A 23,717-nucleotide genomic window follows, 5' to 3' on the forward strand; every position below is an offset into this window, starting at 1 on the left:
CCGGAAAACTTCTCCAGTGAGGCGTCCAGGAGGCATCTGAACCAGATGCCTGAGCCACCTCAACTGGCTCCTCTCAGCTCCTATCCCTCAATTTCTTCGAAGCCATCCGGATGTCGTTTTACATGGCCTCACCAAACTCCTCCAATGTCCGAGTTTTTGCTTTGGCGACCGCCGAAACTACATTCCGCTTGGCCAGCCAGTACCTGTCAGCAGCCCCTGGAGTCCTACAGGCCAAAAAGGTGCGGTAGTCCTTCTTCAGCTTGACGGCATCCCTTACCGTGAGATACCAGCGGGTTCAGTGATTGCTGCCACGACAGGCAACAACCTCTTTATGGCCACAGCTCTGATAGGCCGCCTCTACAATGGAGATGCGGAACATGGCCCACTTTGACCCAATGTCCGTTACCGCGCCCGGGACACGGGAGAAGTTCTGCCAGAGGTGGGTGATGAAGCCATTTCTGACAAGGGATTCTACCAGACGCACCCAGCAGACCCTCACAATCAGTTTGGGCCTGCCAGGTCTTGCCATCATCTTCCCCCGCCATCAGAGCCCACACACCAACAGGTGGTGATCAGTTCATAGCTCTGCTCTGCTCTTCACACGAGTCTCCAAAACACGCGGGCGCAAATCCGATTACAAGACAACAAAGTCGATCATTGAACTGCAGCCTAGGGTGTCCTGGTGCCAAGTGCACATATGGAATCCCCCATGTTTGGACATGGTCTTCGTTATGGGCAATCCGTGACGAGCACAGAAATTCAATAACAGAACACCGCTCGGGTTCTGATCGGGGGGAGGGGGATGTTTCTCCCAATCAGGCTCCTTCAGGTCTCACTGTCAATGCCGACGTGATACCTTCTAGTCCAAAAGGTTATTAATATACTCCCATCCAGAATCTATTTGTTGTTTTAAAATGGTGTCACAGTTTTAATTTTTTTATTTAAATTAAGAAATGGAAAGGAACCACGAAGTTGCTACCAAAATCTTCCATTAGAACTGTTTCTACGTTAGCTCTACAGCACTAAAAACAGAGCATTCACAGCCTGTCTTTTGTGAGAATCTGCAGGTCATTTCCTGTCCATTTTAGGGCATTTACAGGTCAATTCCTGTCAGACTATGCATCAGTCCATCGTGGTGAAGAGGGAGCTGGGCCGAGGGTGATGCTCTCTGTTTACCGGTCGATCTGCCTTCCTAACCTCACCTATCGTAACGAGCTGTGGGTGTCATGACAGAAAGAGCAAGATTCCGCATATAAGCGGCCGAAATGACTTTCCTCCGTACAGTTATTGGGTGTCCGGGCTCTCCCTCAGATATAAGATGAGCAGCTCGATCATCTGGGATTGTGCTCAGAGTAAGGCCTCTGCTCCTCCGCATCGCGCGAAGCCAGATGAAGTGGATCGGGCATCTGATTACGATGCCTCCGGGGTGCCACCCTGGTGAGGTGTTCCGGGCACGTCCCACTGGGAGGAGGCCACGGGGCCGATCCAGGACACGTTGGAGAGACTGTCTCAACCAGATCAACCAGAAGTGACCTGCCAATGCCCAAAAATCAATAGGAAGTGACCCGTGAATACCTCAACAGGAATAGGAATTTACCAAAAATCAACAGGAAATGACGGCAAATTTCCCAAAATGAAATTGTTGCCTGGTATAGACCCTACTCACCTACGTCACAAAATGGGCGTGTCGCTGTTTCCAGCCGCCATATTGTACCTCTTTTTCAGACCTATTCTCATTGTTTTCAATTAGTCGAGCAAGTTATAGAGCAATTCATGGAAGCCCCGGTGTTATCTGACGCTGTAAATTCATTGGATCCGTTGCATAAAAGGCGTTACGTGGAAAAGCTTCAGTTTATCCATTCGCCAGATCCGTATTTGATGCCTAAATCGATGTTTTTCGACCAGCTGGCTTCGCCTGACATCTGATATCCTGATATTTACAACTATCTTGTCCACACAAAATCAGCCTATTCTCACGAAAGTTTGAAAAACTTTAAGAGCTTGGAGGCTTATAAATGCTACATTGCTGGTTGGGTGAAACACGTCCTCGTACATGAAAATTCGGCAGGAATCTTGTGCTCGGAAGGTGAGTTACGAAATTTTCAATTCAAAATCTTTTGTTCTTGCTAACATCCACTGTCAAGTCTAATGTATTTCATGTCATTTGTCAATGGAGCTAGGGCTTTTAATGTTTATATGGTTTAGCGATAGCACTCACTACATACATACGTGTATGTTGTCGGCGATTAGCCTAGCAATGATCTTAATTGTGGTTGTCAGCCCAAAACCCTCTAAATATATATTAAATGCATCTTACAAGATATAAAATGACTACTACATAATCTGTGTTAGTCGTTTGGAGCCCAGTTTTCTCGTCGAATTGCAGCAGTCAATCGCGGTCTCCTCTTCGGGTCTCTCGGAATACGGTAAAAATTCAAGTCTCTCCGTCTATCTTCTCTGTTTTTGCAACCGACCGCCACACACGACTTCACCATTTTGATTGTTTAATGTTAACGAGCAGAAAAACACGCCATAATAGGAGGAATTTACGAAGCGCTAATGCATTAACATGACTAGTATCCGGACAACATGGCACGGGGGCGTGGCTGTGACGTCACGTGAGTAGGGTCTATTGGCTACAACTGACAGCATCAGACATCCAATCCATTTGAAGTGGGAGGGTGGCAACGAAAGAACGGTTCATTTGCTGCCACCCTCCCACTTTAAACGGATTGGACGTCTACTAGTGATAAAGTCATTCCTATTCCCTTGTAGAATATTGTAGAACGATTTGCTGACCCATGTATCAATAATTTTTGTATCGCCATTTCGTTAGATCAGAGGTTCCCATCCCTAGTGCAAAGTCTGCAAAAAGATTGTTTGGAACGATGGGCTTTGGAACAATGGGGTTCAAAGCCGCTGAATCGCACATTAGAAGAGAAAAGAAAAATCCTTTTCTTCATGAGAAATTGTTGTGACATGTTTTGGTCTTGAATGATATTTTTAGGATCTTAAAAATGTTTTTATAATCATGAAATTTGACTGATAAAAGGGTGCAAGGACCCTGTATGCTGAAAAGTATATGTATAAGAATTAAATTCTACAATAAATATTTGAAATAGTGTAGATTTTGGAAACCATTTTGTGCAAATGAAAAAAGATTAACATCAGTTTCAAATGTACAATTATTACTTCTCATTTAAAATCAATAGTATGCCTGGTTATTTCACCAACATGCTTTTCTAAATCCTTCCAAAATGTTACTGCCACAGGACAAAAATAAAATAAATGCATAACATGTTGATTTTGAGGCATTTTAACTTATTTATATGGATGTCCCACTAATAACTATTTCTGTCAGGTGTGTATTTTATGTTAATGAGCTGTACCTTTAAAGTCCCCATAAATTTAAAAAAAGACCCCACAAACCACGTTTCTGTCAAAATTGGTCCTGTCCTCAAAAACCACCATTTAGTCAGGGCCCTATGTATCGAGTTCTAAAGGGTGTATCTGAGATCTGAAGCGAGCTAAATTTTTTTCAGATTTTTTGGAGTACTTTGGTATTACTTTCGTAGCTCTACGACCTCAGGAAAGGGTAGTCCATGTAAACCACCGCCATGCCTGTTTGAGAAATTTGTCCCCATATACCATATGAGCGCACGTGTGTGTGTGTGTGTGTGTGTGTGTGTGTGTGTGTGATATGTTTGCATAAAATGGTGAAGCTGTACAGCTGTTATTACTGTTGCACTTATTTTCAAGTTTTGATATTTTCGACAATATGCATTAGTTTTTAGTTAATTGATGAAGACGAATGGTAGTTATACAAATTAAATGTATGTCCATGTTTTTTTTATTTGGAGTAAAATTACAGCTCTGCTGAATATAAAAATTCGGATGCGCGTCATTAATCTTGGGGTGGCACACTGATTGACAAGAAAATTTGAAAGTGGCACTCCACACCAAAAGGGTTGCTGACCCCTGGCATAGACAGATTTAAATGACAGTAGAGTGAAATGCCCACTACAGTCCTTATGTACCGTATGTTGAATGTATATATCCATCTTGTGTCTTATCTTTCCATTCCAACAATTTATTTTACAGAATATATATATAATTTACAGAAAAATATGGCATATTTTGCCAAATGGTTTGAATTGTGATTAATTACAATTAATTAATTTTTAAGCTGTAATTAACTCGATTAAAAATTTTAATCGTTTGACAGCCCTAATTATTATGTTTTTATTTTACACCCTAATCACTCTACAGCGCTGTTTTCACAGATTAAATAAAGCCTGTATGTAAGAGTTAGCCACGCATTGACAGTGGTCATAATGAATAGAAACCTAGCCCTCCGCAGGGATAACGTTACGTGAGCGAGTGAAAGTAACGTTAATCTTATTTATAGGCCTGTCGCGATAAATTTTAGTGTGCGATAATTTAATTCATAAAATATTGTTGTATGCGATATTATTGCACCCCCCAATTAAAAAAAAAAAATACACTAACACTGTGAGAATAAAGTATATATTAAAAGATCATGTACACCAATTTTAACGCAATAAATGTTTACTCTTAAATTCAAAAATACTTCTTAGGAAAAGACAACAACATTAATACTGCACAGAAACACAGAAGAAATAAAATGTGTTTTTTAAGAAAAATAAAATTCCACTTAATAATTTAAGCATCTAGGCAAATGAAAACGTTTCCCCTCATAGCTTCTGCTATGGCGTTTCATGTGTAATACAGTGGTACCTCTACGTACGGAGTTAATTCATTCCAGGAGCTTGTTTGTAAGTCGAAATGGTGAGTCGCATGTCGAGCAGGATTTTCCCATAAGAATACATTATAATTCCAATTATAATGTATTCAATTAATTGCAGCGGAAAAATTATCGCCTTCATTTTTATTTACCGTGTGATAAATTGAATTATAATTCCAACTAGGCCTGCAAGCAGGACTGAACGGGCCCTCGCAGTTTGGCGCAACTCGGACGCCACGCAAACTCGGACGGTATGCAGGTCGGGGTGGTGGCAGACAGCCCCCCTCTACATCTCCCAAGTTATGACTGTTCAAAATATGTGGAGAGAGAAAATGATGACAGTCATAATCACTTTCCTTTTGGACCCTTCTGCTTTACCCAAACCCCAATAATTTTCATCAGCCATCTGCCACCTGCCCCTCTGCTATTGGATGTGTTGTTGATGTTAGCGCGGCAGCGCTCTGAAAATAGAGCAAAGCTCTATTTTTGGCCGCGCCTCTCGGTGCAAATTCATTAACACTTGCTGTTCCGTCCAAGACGGCCGTCCACCACTCACTCTCGCCGAAAAGTCCGACCCAAAATACTGTAATGCCCCGGATGAGGGAAAGAATAAGGAGTCGGCATTGCTTACCCACTTTAATGTGGCAACAATGATAAAGAAAAACAATAACAAAAGAACAGCGGGCTGCCGCGACATGCGATCGCCATCTCTCCCAACTCGCTTGCTCCTACGTAACAGCTCCTCAGTCTTAAGGGGGCCGCGGTTTGTTACGGACATTGCAATATACACTAGATAGGTTGCCGCTGAACCCTTCACACCAGACTGGCGCTAGTTTGAAACGGCCTAATTTTTTTTTTTTTTTTTTAACTCATTTGCAGGGAGTAGCGGCTTTCATTTTGGTGTGGCGCTGCGCCACAATCTGATATATGTAGGAGAAACCCTGAAATCAGACTTCATATATGAAAGAAAAAAATAACGTGACAATTCTCTATTTCGACTGAAATTTTTTTATTGCGATAACAATTTTTGTCATATTGCCCAGGCTTGAACCAAACGTCCTCTTTTGCCTGGACATGCCTCTTTTTACATCCTGACCGGGGCGCCCGGCGGGATTTTATAAATTCATGAAAATGTCTCGTTTTAATTCTTTTTCACGGGACCAATTAGCACGGTTTGAAATTTACTGACGCTTTGCACAGAATGCTACGGTAGTGTACTGCCTGATACGTGTTGTCAGAGAGTATTCAAAATTATTCAACCCCCCCAGTTGTTAAGTGTTTTGGCAAGTTTGACATTCATTTTTAACTTGTTTACAATCACATCAAATAACGACTTGTCGACTCGACAAATACAGCTGAAATAAAAAATTTTGGGGGAATATTCCAATTAATGGCCCTTCCTCAATGACAAAATTATTCCACCCCCCCAAGTCCACCACTCTTAAGAACAAAGGTTTCCTTCAGGTGTTTTCAACATACGAAACTGATGAAGACATCTGTAGATGCGAACGGAACCCTGATTAGCAGCAATTAAGCAGATTTAGAAGGACTGACACATAGGTCTTCTTGGCAGCTAATGACATCTTTACAACATGGTGAAGCCCAAGGAATGGTTAAAAAAAAAAAAGTTCAGAGAGGAGGTAATATCACTTCATAACCAAGGATGTGGATATAAAAAGATAGCTAAAGGATTAAAAATTTCAAGAGATACAATTGGGAGCATAGTCCGCAAGTTTAAAGCTAAAGGCACAGTGGAAACGCTGCCTGGGTGTGGCAGAAAGAGGTTACTGTCTGCAACTGCTGTGCGATACCTGAAGTGAAAGGTGGAGAAAAATCCCCAGGTGATAACTGAGGAACTACGACAGGACATGTCATAGGAAGGTATTCAGGTTTCTTCCCAGACAATAAAACGCACACTCCAAAATGATGGGTTCCATGCAAGAACTCCCAGCCCCGCCCCGCTGACTCCAAAGCACAAGAAGTATGCCAAAAATCAAGTGGACAAACCACAAAGGTTTTGGGATACTGTTCTCTGGAGTGATGAGACCATACGACCTTTTTAGGCCAATTGATTACCGGTACGTGTGGAGGAGAAAGAATGATGCCTATAAGAAAAGAACACCCTATCTACTGTGAAGCACAGTGGGGGGGGGGGCAGTCATGCACTGGGGTTGTTTTGCTTCTTACGCTACAGGGAACCTTCAGCGTGTGCAAGGTATTATGAATTAAGTTCAATCTTGGATGCAAATGTCATGCAGTCATTGACAAAGCTGAGGCTTGGGTGAGATTGGACCTTCCAACAAGACAATGATCCTAAGCCTGAACATACCTCAACATTTACCACATCTTTGTTGCAAAAGAAGTGCTGGAAGATTCTGGGGTGGCCATCGCAATGACCAGACTTAAATCCCATTGAAAATCTCAAGTGGTACTTGAAGAAGGCAGTTACAACAAGCAACAAGTCCAAAGGTGTTAATGAACTGGAGGCCTGGGCAAAGGCACATGTGGATCACTGCAAGAAACTTGTGTCAAGCTTTCACGTCTAAAGGATGTTATTGTTGCAAAGGATGTTGTACTACGTACTAAAGTTCTACATACCTAAGAGGTTGAAAAGTTTTGTAAATGACGTAATCACAGAAAGGCTATAAATTGGAATATTCCCAAAAATATTTTGGTCATTTCAGCTGTATTTCACATGTCATTATTTGATGTGATTATAAACAAGATGAAAAATGAATGTCAAACTTGCAAAAACACCATCTACTTTAGGGGTTCAATAATTAGTTACACAACTGTAAATGTGGTGGTAAACTGTATAATATTAATGCTAAATATTTGAAATATGCATTTTTTAAAGAATTGTTTTGAATCATGTTGGAAAGGCAAAGTCAGTGCTTAGAATCGGTTTACATTCCATTCTTTTGCACCAGTTAATGCTACGTATCAGCATTTGACCTCATTGGTTATTTGTCATTTATTATTATTTATTTATTTTCACTGTAATAAAGAATTTATGTCTTCCAAAATATTTTTGTGAATAAATAAGTGTCAACAAAAATGTAATTGCTAAATTAAAAAAATATATATTAGAATAGTTGACTAATGGTTAAAAAAAAAAAGTCTGCTGACTAAGCAGACAACTGTATTTGAAATAAATACAGTATATTAAAGTAAATATGGTATATTAAAGTGATAAGGCGAGGGCATAGGTTCGCAAAGGGATGGTAAGAACAAAACACTTTCAGGAGGCTCAAATTGTCCCCACCAACTTTTAAGCAATCTTATTTACATTATATAATATTTTTAAGTTAATTATTTTCAGACTTAATTTACCCCTTTTACACTTGCGGAATGAGCCAGTCCATGTTTTATTCCTCAAACGCACATTTGATTGGCTGATGACTTGAACACACACACACACACACACACACACACATGTGCGCCCATATGGTATATGGGGACAAATTTCTCAAACAGGCATGGCGGTGGTTTACATGGACTACCCTTTCCTGAGGTCGTAGAGCTACGAAAGTAATACCAAAGTACTCCAAAAAATCTGAAAAAAATTTAGCTCGCTTCAGATCTCAGATACACCCTTTAGAACTCGATACATAGGGCCCTGACTAAATGGTGGTTTTTGAGGACAGGACCAATTTTGACAGAAACGTGGTTTGTGGGGTCTTTTTTTAAATTTATGGGGACTTTAAAGGTACAGCTCATTAACATAAAATTAACATAAATACACACCTGACAGAAATAGTTATTAGTGGGACATCCATATAAATAAGTTAAAATGCCTCAAAATCAACATGTTATGCATTTATTTTATTTTTGTCCTGTGGCAGTAACATTTTGGAAGGATTTAGAAAAGCATGTTGGTGAAATAACTAGGCATACTATTGATTTTAAATGAGAAGTAATAATTGTACATTTGAAACTGATGTTAATCTTTTTTCATTTGCACAAAATGGTTTCCAAAATCTATACTATTTCAAATATTTATTGTAGAATTTAATTCTTATACATATACTTTTCAGCATACAGGGTCCTTGCACCCTTTTATCAGTCAAATTTCATGATTATAAAAACATTTTTAAGATCCTAAAAATATCATTCAAGACCAAAACATGTCACAACAATTTCTCATGAAGAAAAGGATTTTTCTTTTCTCTTCTAATGTGCGATTCAGCGGCTTTGAACCCCATTGTTCCAAAGCCCATCGTTCCAAACAATCTTTTTGCAGACTTTGCACTAGGGATGGGAACCTCTGATGTAACGAAATGGCGATACAAAAATTATTGATACATGGGTCAGCAAATCATTCTACAATATTCTACAAGGGAATAGGAATGACTTTATCACTAGTAGACGTCCAAGCCGTTTAAAGTGGGAGGGTGGCAGCAAATGAACCGTTCTTTCGTTGCCACCCTCCCACTTCAAATGGATTGGATGTCTGATGCTGTCAGTTGTAGCCAATACCAGGCAACGATTTCATTTTGGGAAATTTGCCGTCATTTCCTGTTGATTTTTGCTAAATTCCTATTCCTGTTGAGGTATTCACGAGTCACTTCCTATTGATTTTGGGGCATTGGCAGGTCACTTCTGGTTGATCTGGTTGAGACAGTATCTCCAACGTGTCCTGGATCGGCCCCGTGGCCTCCTCCCAGTGGTACGTGCCCGGAACATCTCACCAGGGTGGCACCCCGGAGGCATCGTAATCAGATGCCCGATCCACTTCATCTGGCTTCGCGCGATGCGGAGGAGCAGAGGCCTTACTCTGAGCCCAATTCCAGATGATCGAGCTGCTCATCTTATATCTGAGGGAGAGCCCGGACACCCAATAACTGTACGGAGGAAACTCATTTCAGCCGCTTATATGCGGAATCTTGCTCTTTCTGTCATGACACCCACAGCTCGTTACGATAGGTGAGGTTAGGAAGGCAGATCGACCGATAAATAGAGAGCATCACCCTCAGCCCAGCTCCCTCTTCACCACGATGGACTGATGCATAGTCTGACAGGAATTGACCTGTAAATGCCCTAAAATGGACAGGAAATGACCTGCAGATTCTCACAAAAGACAGGCTGTGAATGCTCTGTTTTTAGTGCTATAGAGCTAACGTAGAAACAGTTCTAATGGAAGATTTTGGTAGCAACTTCGTGGTTCCTTTCCATTTCTTAATTTAAATTAAAAAAATTAAAACTGTGACACCATTTTAAAACAACAAATAGATTCTGGATGGGAGTATATTAATAACCTTTTGGACTAGAAGGTATCACGTCGGCATTGACAGTGAGACCTGAAGGAGCCTGATTGTGAAAAACACCCCCCGATCAGAACCCGAGCGGCATTCTGTTATTGAACTTCTGTGCTCGTCACAGATTGCCCATAACGAAGACCATGTTCAAACATGGGGGATTCCATATGTGCACTTGGCACCAGGACACCCTAGGCTGCAGTTCAATGATCGACTTTGTTGTCGTGTAATCGGATTTGCGCCCGCGTGTTTTGGAGACTCATGTGAAGAGCAGAGCAGAGCTATGAACTGATCACCACCTGTTGGTGTGTTGGCTCTGATGGCGGGGGAAGTTGATGGCAAGACCTGGCAGGCCCAAACTGATTGTGAGGGTCTGCTGGGTGCGTCTGGTAGAATCCCCTGTCAGAAATGGCTTCATCACCCACCTCTGGCAGAACTTCTCCCGTGTCCCGGGGGCGGTAACGGACATTGAGTCAAAGTGGGCCATGTTCCGCATCTCCATTGTAGAGGCGGCCTATCAGACCTGTGGCCATAAAGAGGTTGTTGCCTGTCGTGGCAGCAATCACTGAACCCGCTGGTATCTCACGGTAAGGGATGCCGTCAAGGTCTATCGCGCCTTTTTGGCCTTTAGGACTCCAGGGGCTGCTGACAGGTACTGGCTGGCCAAGCGGAATGTAGTTTCGGCGGTTGCCAAAGCAAAAACTCGGACATTGGAGGAGTTTGGTGAGGCCATGTAAAACGACATCCGGATGGCTTCGAAGAAATTGAGGGATAGGAGCTGAGAGGAGCCAGTTGAGGTGGCTCAGGCATCTGGTTCAGATGGCTCCTGGACGCCTCACTAGAGAGGTTTTCCGGACATGTCCCACCGGCGGGAGGCCCTGAGGGTGACCCAGGACACGTTGGAGAGACTAACTGTGTCTTGGCTGGCCTTGGAACGCCTTGGGATCCTACCAGAGGAGCTGGTTGAAGTGGCTGGAGTGAGGGAAGTCTGGGCTCTTGCTAAAACTGCTGCCCCTGTGAGCAGTAGATAATGGCTGGATGGATGGAATATCACAATATATCAGTAAACCATCTTCCATCCATTTTTTATTAAATTCACACTTCATCTCTGCATATTCCCGCTCACTCCTACAACCACTAATAACCAGGAAATAGCGTTATAGCAACAACTCAAGTCACTGATATACACTGAGGTTAAAGGTCGCACAATTCTGTAATTCCTCATCGTCACTCTAACTAGTGTCCTGATGCATCGTCTCAAATCTCAAACCTCTAGCTCAAAGCAGCGTCCCAAATTTAGGATTTAGGCCTCATTTTAAAGCCTAACCCTGTGACCTTCAACACATGGGAAGGTCGCACAATTCTTTAATTCCTCATCGTCACTCTGACTAGTGTCCTCATGCATCATCTCAAATCTCAAACCTCTAGCTCAAAGCAGCGTCCCAAATTTAGGATTTAGGCCTCATTTTAAAGCCTAACCCTGCGACCTTCAACACTTGGGGAGGTCACTAAATTCTGTGATTTGTCATAGTCACTGTGACTTGTGTCCTGATGCATCATTTCAAATCCCAGCCCTCTAGCTCGAAGTAACGTCCCAAAATTAGGAGTTAGGCCTCATTTTAAAGCCTAACCCTGTCACTTTCAACACTTGGGAAGGTCACACAATTCTTTAATTTGTCATAGTCACTCTGACTTGCGTCCTGATGCATCATTTCAAATCTCAACCCTCTAGCTCGAAGTAACGTCCCAAAATTAGGAGTTAGGCCTCATTTTAAAGCCTAACCCTGTGACCTTTAACACTTGGGAAGGGCACACAATTCTGTAATTCGTCATAGTCACAGAGAGTTGGGTCCTGATGCATCGTCTCAAATCTCAATCCTCTAGCTCGAAGTAACGTCCCAAAATTAGGAGTTAGGCCTCATTTTGAAGCCTAACCCTGTGACCTTTAACACTTGGGAAGGTCACACAATTCTGTAATTCGTCATAGTCACAGAGAGTTGTGTCCTGATGCATCTTCTGAAATCTCAACCCTCTAGCTCGAAGTAACGTCCCAAAATTAGGAGTTAGGCCTCATTTTAAAGCCCACCCATGTGACCTTCAACACATTGGAAGGTCACACAATTCTGTAATTTTTGATAGTCACTGTGACTTGTGTCCTGATGCATCAATTCAAATCTTATCCTTCTAGCTCAAAGTAACGTCCCCAAATTAGGAGTTAGGCCTAATTTTGAAGCCTAACCCTGTGACCTTTAACACTTGGGAAGGTCACACAATTCTGTAATTCGTCATAGTCACAGAGAGTTGTGTCCTGATGCATCGTCTCAAATCTCAACCCTCTAGCTCGAAGTAACGTCCCAAAATTAGGATTTAGGCCTCAATTTACAGCCTAACACTGTGACCTTCAACACTTGGGAAGGTCACACAACTCTGTAGACCTGGATTATCCAAATTTTAAATTTAAGGCATTTTAAGACTTTTTACGGACCTGCGGGAACCCTGACATATGAATTACAACAACAAAAATTTGTACATTGAAATATCTCAGCAACTTTCCTGATGTTTTGCACAGTAGTTATTTTGTGCTGTCTGTTGTGCTATGAATTAGGCCTGAACGATATTGGAAAAAACTATTGTTGCGATTTTTTTTAGGTTTGCAATATATTGCGATATTATATTGCGATATTAAAAAAAAAAAAAGATCTTTTTTAAAGAAATTTTCACTAAATGACTTGAATAGCTGTTTGGAAATACTTTACATAACACACCGTGACCACAGTGTATTCATATAATACCGTTTAATTTGTGAATGATGAAGATTTCTGTATGAAGGTATCCAGGAAGTCATGTCTGCACAAAATAGATCATTTATTGAATACAATATTTTACACTTCAACAGCAGCAAATAAATTAAATGATAAATAAAAGAGCAGGTGCATTAGTCCCCTAAGTTTTTGACAAAATATAACAATAAATAAAAACTTCTGTAAAATAACAACAAAGTTGTCAACATATTTGAACAAAAATATTAAATATGACAAATAAAAAAGCTGTTCACGAACTATAACAATAAATAAAAACCTCAGTAAAACAACAAAGTTGTCAACATATTTGAACAAAAATATTAAATATGACAAAAGAGTTCACAAACTATAACAATACATAAAAACCTCAGTTAAACAACAAAGTTGTCAACATATTTGAACTTAAATATTAAATCTGACTAATAAAAGTGCAAGTGCATTAGTCCCCTGAGTTGTTTACACAAAATATAACAATATAAAACTGCAAAACGGCAACAAAGTTGTAAAAATATTTCAACAAAAATATTAAGTATCAAAACTTTATGTGCAGCTGTACTAGTTATTTGAAAAATACGGTTTACAATAAATTTAAATATAAAAGAAATAAACTCAATTGAACTTGTAAATAATTGAACTGAATAACTGCAAATAACTGTGATGAATAACAGAACCATTTTAACTCCCAAATTTCCTGCCTTCCAGATAGCTGTCACATGAATAGAAAGAAAAGACATTCCTTCAGCTGTGTTATGTATTTGTCTGCATATCGTCCACCTTCCTTGCTCAGCAATTCTCAACTGGGTCTCATAGGTTTTTGGCCAAGACTATTAGTTTATCCACTATAGCAGGCTTGAGACAAGAACGTTGGCATTTAACAATGTTCCCACCTGTGCTAAAAAGCCTCTGATGGGGAGCTCGTAGAAGGAATGCATAGATACCTGCGTTTTAAATGGTCCCACATGTTTGACAGATTACTTCTTGTTGAGGCAACCATGGCGAGGCACTGTCGACAGGGCTGTTTTTTGTCCCTTATAGTCTTGTTCTTGCCAAAATACTTCCAAAACTCCTTTTGGATACAGTCTTCCTTGCTCCTCCAACGTGTTGATTGCTTGCTTTCACTTTGAGAACGGGCCCTCCTCCCTCCGCTCTGCTGTTCGGCCCCTCCTCCCTCCACTCCGCTGTTGCAGGGGGAGGGGGAGGAGCCGATGACTTGCTGGAGAGAAAGAGAAGCTGTGCGCTTTTTTCCCCCTCTCCTTCCTCAAAACAAACGTTTGTGGATTAAAAAAAATGAAATTAAAAAACTATCGCACGTCCTTGCGATGGGACTATTGCACATGCGCACATCGCGATGGCGATGTTTAAACGATATATCGTTCAGGCCTACTATGAATGTTTGTAAATGTCTAAATAAAAACTTTAAAAGGGTTTCAGACAGAAATAGAGATTAATTAAACTCCTTCAGGTTACCAATTTATTTTACAGACGCCTCATCAGGAATGGAATTGGCAAGGAGCACATTTGGTATCAGCCAAGTCCTAAAAAAAAAAAAAAAATGTATATATATATAATATACAAACTGTTTAGACTATTGTACCATATCTTGGCCTCTGAAAAAAATGATATCATAGATAATAGCATAAAAATAGTAAAATACATATAAAGCTAATGTGTTCTAGAAATTTTAATTCAAACAACAGGTTTCAGATATTATTGATAAAAAATACAAGATAATGCAAGTGCTAGCAGTAAGCTTTAAAATTACAACAAAATGAAAGGCACAATAACTGATTCGAAGATCATTACAACAATTTACTAACAGCTACAAAAATCAGCAACAATTTGGCATCCTTTTTGCAGCTATTCCCCGGTTTCTGATAAAGTCTGATATTTTGCACTGGTCATTACGCAAGAACAGAACCCTCCACAAGTTTGGAGCGACTGCATTCGGTTTTGGCGGCTAATTTTCCTTTATTTATGTGGCCTGAAAATAGCACATTACTGCAGTTATCTCTGCCCTCAACCAAGGTTTCTTTTTTACTCTTCTTCCTTCATGTTTATCTATCAGCAAGCTTTCCTGCTATACATAGTTGAAAAACAGTATCACACAAACGTATTAAATGTGCTTTTTACATGGAGTTGTCAAGACTTAAGATCAACGTGAAATTCAACAATTTCCTGCCTACTAATTTCTTTAAAAAAAAAAAAAAAAGATGATGATTGATGAATGATGATTTATGATAATTTCCCACTCTGTTCTTGTTACAACTATAAAATAACGTATTTAATTTATTGGATAGCCATCCTACCGTTTTCTCTTAGCAAAATTAAAGCACTGTACAGATGCATTGCTATCTATAAAAGTAGGGAAGTTACTAGTACCACACCATTTCAGAAATCACCTATTGTTTACGCTTCTATATGCATATACTTATTGGAATGTTTTACATTATTTCAACTTAGTTGAAATGGTACAGATGAAACCCAAAATTATGCTATAATACTTGGAATATAATGCAATAATGTGCAAATTAAATATTTTACAGAAGCTCTGTTGTTGTTAGTGATTCAGCAAATATGAAAAAAGTAAACAAAAACAACAAAAAAAGATTTAATTTTTTCCTCAATAACATTCAATGTAAAGATAACCTAATCTGATTCATCAGTAAAAAAAAAAAAAAAAAAAAAAAAAAAAACAACAAAAAACAAATCCAATCAAAGCATGAAAAAGAAGTTCCAATTCGCTTAATAAAAACAATACTTTATCATAAATTATACTCTTACACTTGATTGTTATCTGCCTGGTGTCATCTTTCTCTGAAAACTTTCCTTTCTTGGTCTCCTGGTGGGGGAAGGGCATGCACTAACGGTTCCCTGAATTGACTACGCCCACGAACTAAAGCCAGCCAATCACAAAAAAGCCCGCCAAAAATGACCGTGTGTGAGAAATGTGTATAGAAATTGTAGTTCACAGGAGGCCCTGTGGGGCGCTGTTCCATACACACGCACACACAGCAGTCAAGTCAAGAGTTATATGAGGACTTTGGAAAAAAATGAAAAATAAGTCATTTAGAGACCAATTAAGGCAAATTTATCGTTATGATGATGAAGATGATGACGTATTCTTGAAATTGCGTCACTTTAAGAGTAAAAAAAAAAAAGGTCATTTAGGCACAAAAAAATGCAAATATAGTCCAAGGTTTATGGGGACATTGGCATAGTCCCCATATTTCAACAGTGTCCCCGGAGCCCAGGTGAGAAAACAGGTTCAAAGTCCTCACAAACCATATCGGCGCACGCACACACACACACGCGCACACACACACGCACTCTCAGAGCACAGAATTACATTACATGTCGACATGCCGCCTCCTCTGCCGAATCTTTGCTACTGATAGTCCGACCTGCATCACAATTTAGCATTACCATTACATTAAACCGTGTGAACTACCTACCCTGAGTAGGAAGCTGCTTAGAAGTGTCCTCCTGTATGTGTTTTCTATTATGTTAACGTTAATTCACCTGAGAAATATAGTGAACTCTAAGAGCTCTAAGAAATTTAGTGAACCAAGGTTTACCTCCTTCTCCCCAGTTTTCATTTTTATTTTGCTTAAGTGGTCTTAAAGTGCGTACGACAGGAGAATTTTTTTTTAAATAGCATTATTATGTAAATTAGAATCATATTTAACATTTCGACTATATACAACAATTTGGCAAACCGCAGATGACGACAAATTAGTCTTAATCTGCCGATTAGCCACGCCTACCATTATAGGGCTCTAGTGTCCCCAACAGGTGGATGACGTCGGCGGGAGACTGGTCTCATCTGTTTTACTATTCAGCCCATTGAGGGGGAATTATTCAAAACGAGGAAAATGCGACGAAGAGAGCATAAAAATGTCATTCTTTCAGTCTCTCCAATATTTTTACAGGATATTCTTTTTATCCAAGTATTTTTCCCCAATAGCTAAATAAATGGTATGGTCATGACAAATATCAGTCTTGTGCTAAATGGAATATGAAATAATAAAAATGCAATTATTCAGTACGACATGGCAAAATTACTCCATAATGGTCTAAACTCTCGACTTCACTTTTACTATCGCACCTCCCGAACAATATTTTATGCCACCGTAGTTAGTCGGGCTTTTGTCATTTCTGTGCCCCGGCTTCAGAGAATGTAAAAAAAACCAAGAGGCGTGACAGCTAGCCGACATGCTAACCCGAACCGAGTGATGTTTCAAAGTCTTCGAAGCGGAAAATCACACATAACTAGCCCGGGTCATTTCACACGATGGCGGGGTTGTCGATTGTCTTCGCCGATCGGCAACCCGCCCGGCGGCGAGCAAGTCAGGGTGGTGGCAGATCATCCCCCTCTCATCATCTCAAGAGAACCTAACTTCCTCGAAACTCACCTCTTTTTTGGGGATTAGAAATACATTCACACATCTAGGAGAAAAACCCTATTGAAGAGGGTCCTACAAAAAAAGGGGGCGCTACAGAGCATACCACAAAAAGAGAACGTAAAAGGGAACTCGCAGTGTTCTGAATCTGTTTGCATTCAGTTCTTCTGCGCTAGTAATGCCAGCAGCATTTGACCTCATTGTTTGTCATTTATGTGCTTATTTGTACTTTAAGAAAGAATTTAAGAGTTCCAAAATGTTTATGTGAATTAATAATCTTCAACAAAATGTAATTGCAAGTAAAAAAAAATGTATATATTATTAGAGTAGTAGACTAATCGTCTGATGACAAATCGGGAGAAAAGTTATCGTTTTTGGACTGCCCAAGATTGAAGTGAATTTTGGGGGGGGATTCAAACAACTTTTTGATTGAAGTAATGTTATAATTCAATCGAAAAATAAGTTGCTTCAAACAAAGAAAAAATATTCCCAAAAGAAAAATCACTTCAATCAAGAAAAAAAAATATTTTTTTTTCAATCCAGGGCTCCAGACTGCCCCCAAATGGGGGCATTTTGCGACTAAAATTAGAGCCTGTGCGAGTATTATTTTCACCTACTCGCACTCCTTCACGGTTAAATCAATAATACGCTGTAATGTAACGAGCTGGTTTGTCAAGGAAAAATACAACAGAAGAAAAGGACTTCCAGGCCACTTCCAGGAGAGAGCAAGACGTCCTAAACAGCCGCTCAGAGAGGCACCATCTTCCAAATGATGAGTGCGCATTGTTTGTAACATTCTAAGTAAAGAGTTAACTTTTTCGTATTGTCAAGATTTATTTATTTCGCAATTCTGCGACTACTTGTAAAAGCAGAGTGCGACCACAATCTCCCTCCCGTACGATGCATTCAAATGAGTTCAGGAAAGAAACTGCTCTTTTTAAAATATGTTGGGTGTTTTGGCTCTCTCAGTCAAAATGGTTCCCGACCCCCGACTAAAACCCATGACTATCTTTAGATTCTGCATTTTTAAAACTTTTTCATATTTATTTATATTTATTTTCTATCATGAATGGGACATTCCACATCCATGTTACAGCTGGGGCTCCCGGAAAAAAAATCCCATGTTAAAAGGGAATAGGCATGTGCCTGTATGAGATTGTGACAGTATGATAACCTAACCAAAAATATGCCTGACAGGAACGAGGTCCCATTTACAAACACAACTGGAGACAGAATGCCGGATAAGACCTCCGCATCGTAAAGTCAGGTGCGTCGTAACCCCGGGACTACCTGTAGTCAAGTCGATGCCATGGCGCAAAACTTAAGTCTGTTCACGAATCCATTGTACCACTACTAAGTAAGCAAAGGCACGACCGGGATATTAGACTGAAAGACATTTCCGCACTTATTGCCCCTTTCCCACTGAAACTAGTGGGTCAACGCGCGTTTTTTCCAAGCCGATGCAACCCACTAGCAATTGGCACCTTTCCCATTGAAAAAAAAAATACCCGTGTCTTTTTTTTTTTTTCCCACCCGTCTAACCCCCCCTCCCCTCCTCAGCCGTGCATAAGGTTACGTCACCACGCTGAGATGCGCGTCCACAAGTGCGACCGAATTCAGTCAGTTCAAGGAAGCAAACAATGCAAAGCAACATGGAAGCCTCCTTTCCGTTTGTGTTCTGTTTTCATGCTTGTTACTGCCCTCAAAATGGTCGAAATGCAGCAAAGGATCAACACTCTGCCTGTGCTGAGGCAACGTGGTGCGCTACTGGCTCATTCTTCTTCTACTAGCTTTGTTGTTAGCATCGACATAACTACGGTAGTAGGGCGTGTTAAATGGGAGGCGACTGGCACGTTGTTATGATGCATCACGAAAGAACCTACGTCAGCACATAGATTAGGGTGTTGACTGTTGACCCGGGGTTTTGCTTTCACACTGCATGACAATCAGAGCCGAGGTGATTTTAACGCGGGTCGCTTGGCGGGTTGATTTACACGGGCCGAGGCGGGTCGCTGCACCTTTCCAACTGCCATGAAAAGCCGATTGTTAGTGGGTTGACATGGGTTTTTTGGCCAGTGGGAAAGGAGTGTATGAGAAGGTACCGAATTTTATTTCTGCCTCATGTGAAGAAAAAAAAAACATTTAGAATGACCTTGGATGGGTCCAGACTTTTCCTTGATGCGTGCAGACTCTTGGTGCTCAGGACGATGGGCTTGGCTGACATATAGATCTGCAAGACCACAAATACATAGGCAAAATCTTATTTCATTTGCAAACGTGTGTCCCCAAAGTTGTTTTCTGCTGGAAAAAAATCCTCCTTGTCAATTTTTTGTTTATTCATGTTTAGTTGCCATCCCATCCGATTCAAATTAATTCAATGGGCTTGACATTAGAGCGACTAGTTGACGTAGCCGACGTCATCGATGACATAAATGTGCTGACGAGCACACCAGCCCATCGTCAGTTAGTAAAGAGTTAAAAAAATATATGCGTGGAAAGTTGAGTTGGCCGACGCTCGGGATTCAAGCGGGGAAAGGGCACAAAGCCAAAAAAGCGCACCAGAGTGACCAAAGCATGGACTTATTTCAACGAAACAAAGCAGGGTACACTGTACACCCAGCTTGCATACCACGGCAGCACGTCGGCCGTAAATGAACACTTGAAGCGCCGTCACCCAGGTATGATTTTGGAAGACGACAGGAGACCTTTTTTTTTAAATTAAAGTTGCCTTTATGTGGCTGGTACGACAGAGTATTAGGGGCTGATGTCGGGCTCATGAGCTGAATAAGCAGCTAAGTACTTTATGTAGGGCGTTGCTCCCTCCGTTACAATCAACGATATTGAAAGCATCCTGTGTTTTAGAATCGGTTTTACAAATAAGGAAATCCTTATTATTTTGTTTTATCTACATTAAATTATAATCAATAGAATTTATAGTAATGCTTGGTCGTAGCTCCCAATGAAGGTACATTTATGTCAAGTAATAATGCGACTTTTTTTTCCTCAAACCAATGGTACGACTTTTATCTCAAAGTACTTTTTTAAATGTATTTATTTTGATTTTATTCCAATTTTTACATACTTAACTCCGTTGATACGTGACATTTATTTATCTACTCTGCTGGTGCTTGCTCTAATGCTGACAACAATATAGACACACCACAAAAAGAAAGTGAACAGTGGAGTCCCAGTGTTCCAAGTAGAGCTGTCCCAACTAGTCGACATAGTCGACGTCATCCATGACGTAAATCCGTCGACGAGCACAACATCCCGTCGACGGTTAATGAAGGTTTAAAAAAATATATATGCGTGGAAAGTTCAGAATGTCGGATGCTCTGTATGCAAGCGGCGAAAGCGACACAAAGCCCAAAAAGCGCACCAGTGTCCAAAACATTGACTTGTTTCAAAGAAACAAAGGAAGTTGCACTCTTGTGTCCTGTCTCCTCAATGCCAAGCTTGGCTGCACGTCAGCCGTGAATAAACACCTAAAGCGCCGTCACACAGTTTGTAAGTCCATCTAACTAACTAACTAACTAACTAACGACATGTTCTATCGAAGTTGCTAAGCCTGTCGTGATATGCAATGAGTCCATTTATCGCACGGCAAATAAAAATGAGGGCGGTAATTTTCATGCCTGCGTTTTATCTTAGCGCTGCGCGCGTGCACATGTGCATACATTGGTGCGTGTATGCTGGTAGCATATGAGACTCCAGTTCCTTTCTCTTATCAACACGCTGTAGAATTAATGTTTAGACATACAAAATAAGAAAACACATCTATATTAAACACTAACATTAGCACTGCTACACTGAGGTGAAAGGGGGGAAAAAAGGATACCTACTTTAGCCTGCTATAAAACATTGGCAGTCGTCTCATGAAAGCAAACTTGCGGTTAAAAGGTGACACTTCAAACAAGAAAAATCGCTGGTTAACAGCATTTGCGAACGCAAAAAAAAAACTATTACTGACACTTAGAGATGTCCCGATCCGATATTTAGATCAGATCGGACGCCGATATGGGCAAAAAAATGCGCATCGGTATCGGATCGGAACACGGGAAAAATTCCGATCCAGACTTCCGACCAAGTTCCCCCCCCCCCCCCCCCCCTAAAATCCGGTCCGTATTTTATGGTACACCCTCAACACATTACATTTACTTTACCGTCTCCCAATTTACCGAGAGACTTTATCGGTAAAAATGTCAGCTGTGTGGGATCATTTCACCTTAAAGGACGACAAAGACGAAGAGGCAGACACCAACATATGCCACAATAAAGTCAAGCGTAGTGGTAAAGCTGTAAGAAGTTTAAATGCAACCAACATAATCAAGCATTTAGCGAAATACCACCACAAACAATATGAGGAGTATGTTAAGAAAACCGAAGACAAAAAGAAAGGTCCTACGCAACTAACACTGGCAGAAACTTTTGCTATGAGTGACAAACTGGCACTCGACAGTCCCAAAGCCCAGGGAATAACAAGAGTCATTGCTGAAGAATTCATTCTGGATGACGAGCCATTATCTCACGTGAGTAAAGACGCACCATCCAACACGCGATTCGGCCGCTGAAGATTCGAGAACGATTCACAAACATCCAAATTCCAATTATTGAAATATGGTAAGTATAGCGGAACTAATACACAGCGCGGTCTTTGGGACGCAATGGGAAACTGACCGCATCGCGTCCTGAAAGTAAACATAACTTGACTTAGACCCGGTTAATGCCAATGCTCAACTCACGGCTTTAGCTCAACTCATGCCGCTGGATAAAAAACACAAGAATACCTGACTTCTGCTGACAGCAGCAACAAACTACGTCAACGTCGTTTTACTGGAGATAATAGATATCATATGTATATAGAACCAGATGCTACACGACAGATTCGACTGCGTTAGCAACATTGAAGTATTGAAAACCAGATGCGTTCGTAAACAGCCGCCATCTTAAAGCAGAAGACTTCCTTAGTAGGCTGTTGTGAACCTTCCAAGCGAACCTAATTAACTTTTTATCTAAAATACTCCTAAATCGGCAAAATCTTGACTTGAATCTATCTTCAAAACAGTTTTAAAACTTTGACATGTCAAAAGTAGACAGAAGGGAAATTATGGAATAACGGGAGCAATTTTAACAACTTTAACAGTTGATTCCCAAAATTAAATGAATTGAATATAGTTTAAAGCTGCTGATACAAAATGGGGACTTGAGTATTTACTGTTTTAAAATGTTAACTTGATACTGAAATAGTCGTTTATTTAAACCTGTGAGGCTTTTTATACATTTTTTGTAACTAATGCACGAAACAGTAAAAGCATCTAATAGCTTGGGGGATTTGGGGGATTTTCCACTGAGGTTGTTGGTGTGTTTTGCTTTTTTAAGACAGTTTACAATATTATTTGCACGTTTTACTGACGATGCCATTTCTGTTTGTTATTTATAATGTTTTGTGTTTGTCACTGAATAAACAGGTCAGTTTCTTGTTACCAACCGTTGTGTGTTATTCAAACTCACCTAATTCAGCTGGCTAGTTGTTATCAAGGGTATTAAAACCTTTTTCAACACGAGTCTGACAACTAAGTAAGGAGGCTAAATAACTTTAAACCTTAACACATGCTCAGATAGGTCGGTATCGGCCAGTATCGGTATCGGATCGGAAGTGCAAAACAATATCGGTATCGGATTGTAAGTGCAAAACAATATCGGTATCGGATCGTAAGTGCAAAAACCTGGATCGGGACATGCCTACTGACACTAAATGCAATGATAAAAGGTGTTTTTTTGCGGAGCTGTTTAGCGAACGTACTTCCGGTGAACATTTAAAAAATATGAGCATGTCATGTTTGTCATATAAATAATATATTTCTGGAGTTAATCCCACATACTTCAAAATTCAGATTCTACACTAAGAATACCTTTAAAACGACACCCTTTATGAAAAATCTGATTGGCAATGAATAATTATTATAACATTATTTCTAATACTATACTATAATATTAATGCTAGGTGCTTTTTTAAGAATTGTTTTGAATCATGTTGGAAAGGCGAAGTCAGTGTTCTGAATCTTTTTACATTCCATTCTTTTGCAATAATTCTATCAGCATTTGAACTTATTGTTTATTTGTGATTTATTATCGATATTTACGTGTTATTTGTAGTTTAATAAATAATTAAAGTGTTACAAAATGTTTTTGTGAATTGATAAGCGTAAACAAAAATTTCATTGCTAAATTAGTTTTAAAAAATTTTCTTTTAAATTGTTAGATTAGTCGACTAATCGTAAAAATAGTCGGCTGACTAATCGGGAGAAAATTAGTCGTTTGGTACAGTACATTCCATTCTTCTGCAGTAGTTAATGGCATCAGCATTTTACCTCATAGTATGTGATTAATGTGTTTTTTGTACTTTGGGGGGAAAAAAATAAGCGTTCCAAAATGTTTTTATGATTTAACAATCGTGAACAATAATTTAATTAAAAGATAAGAAAAAAACATT

At 40.1% G+C, this 23,717-nt stretch overlaps 1 protein-coding gene across 3 annotated transcripts in view; it reads right to left on the bottom strand.

Annotated features, from left to right (window-relative positions):
* Positions 1–23,717, bottom strand: part of LOC130928049 (gastrula zinc finger protein XlCGF26.1-like) — a 46,864-nt gene that overhangs the window by 18,097 nt on the left and 5,050 nt on the right. For all 3 annotated transcript variants that reach the window (XM_057854254.1, XM_057854252.1, XM_057854253.1), the window contains exon 2: positions 19,377–19,454. Coding sequence is in view for 2 of the 3 variants with exons in the window: in XM_057854252.1 (XP_057710235.1) it covers positions 19,377–19,454 (78 nt within the window). In the remaining variant the exon portion in view is untranslated. The remainder of the gene's footprint in view (positions 1–19,376; positions 19,455–23,717) is intronic.

Source organism: Corythoichthys intestinalis, chromosome 13 (assembly GCF_030265065.1).
Source record: "Corythoichthys intestinalis isolate RoL2023-P3 chromosome 13, ASM3026506v1, whole genome shotgun sequence".
NCBI lineage: Eukaryota > Metazoa > Chordata > Actinopteri > Syngnathiformes > Syngnathidae > Corythoichthys > Corythoichthys intestinalis.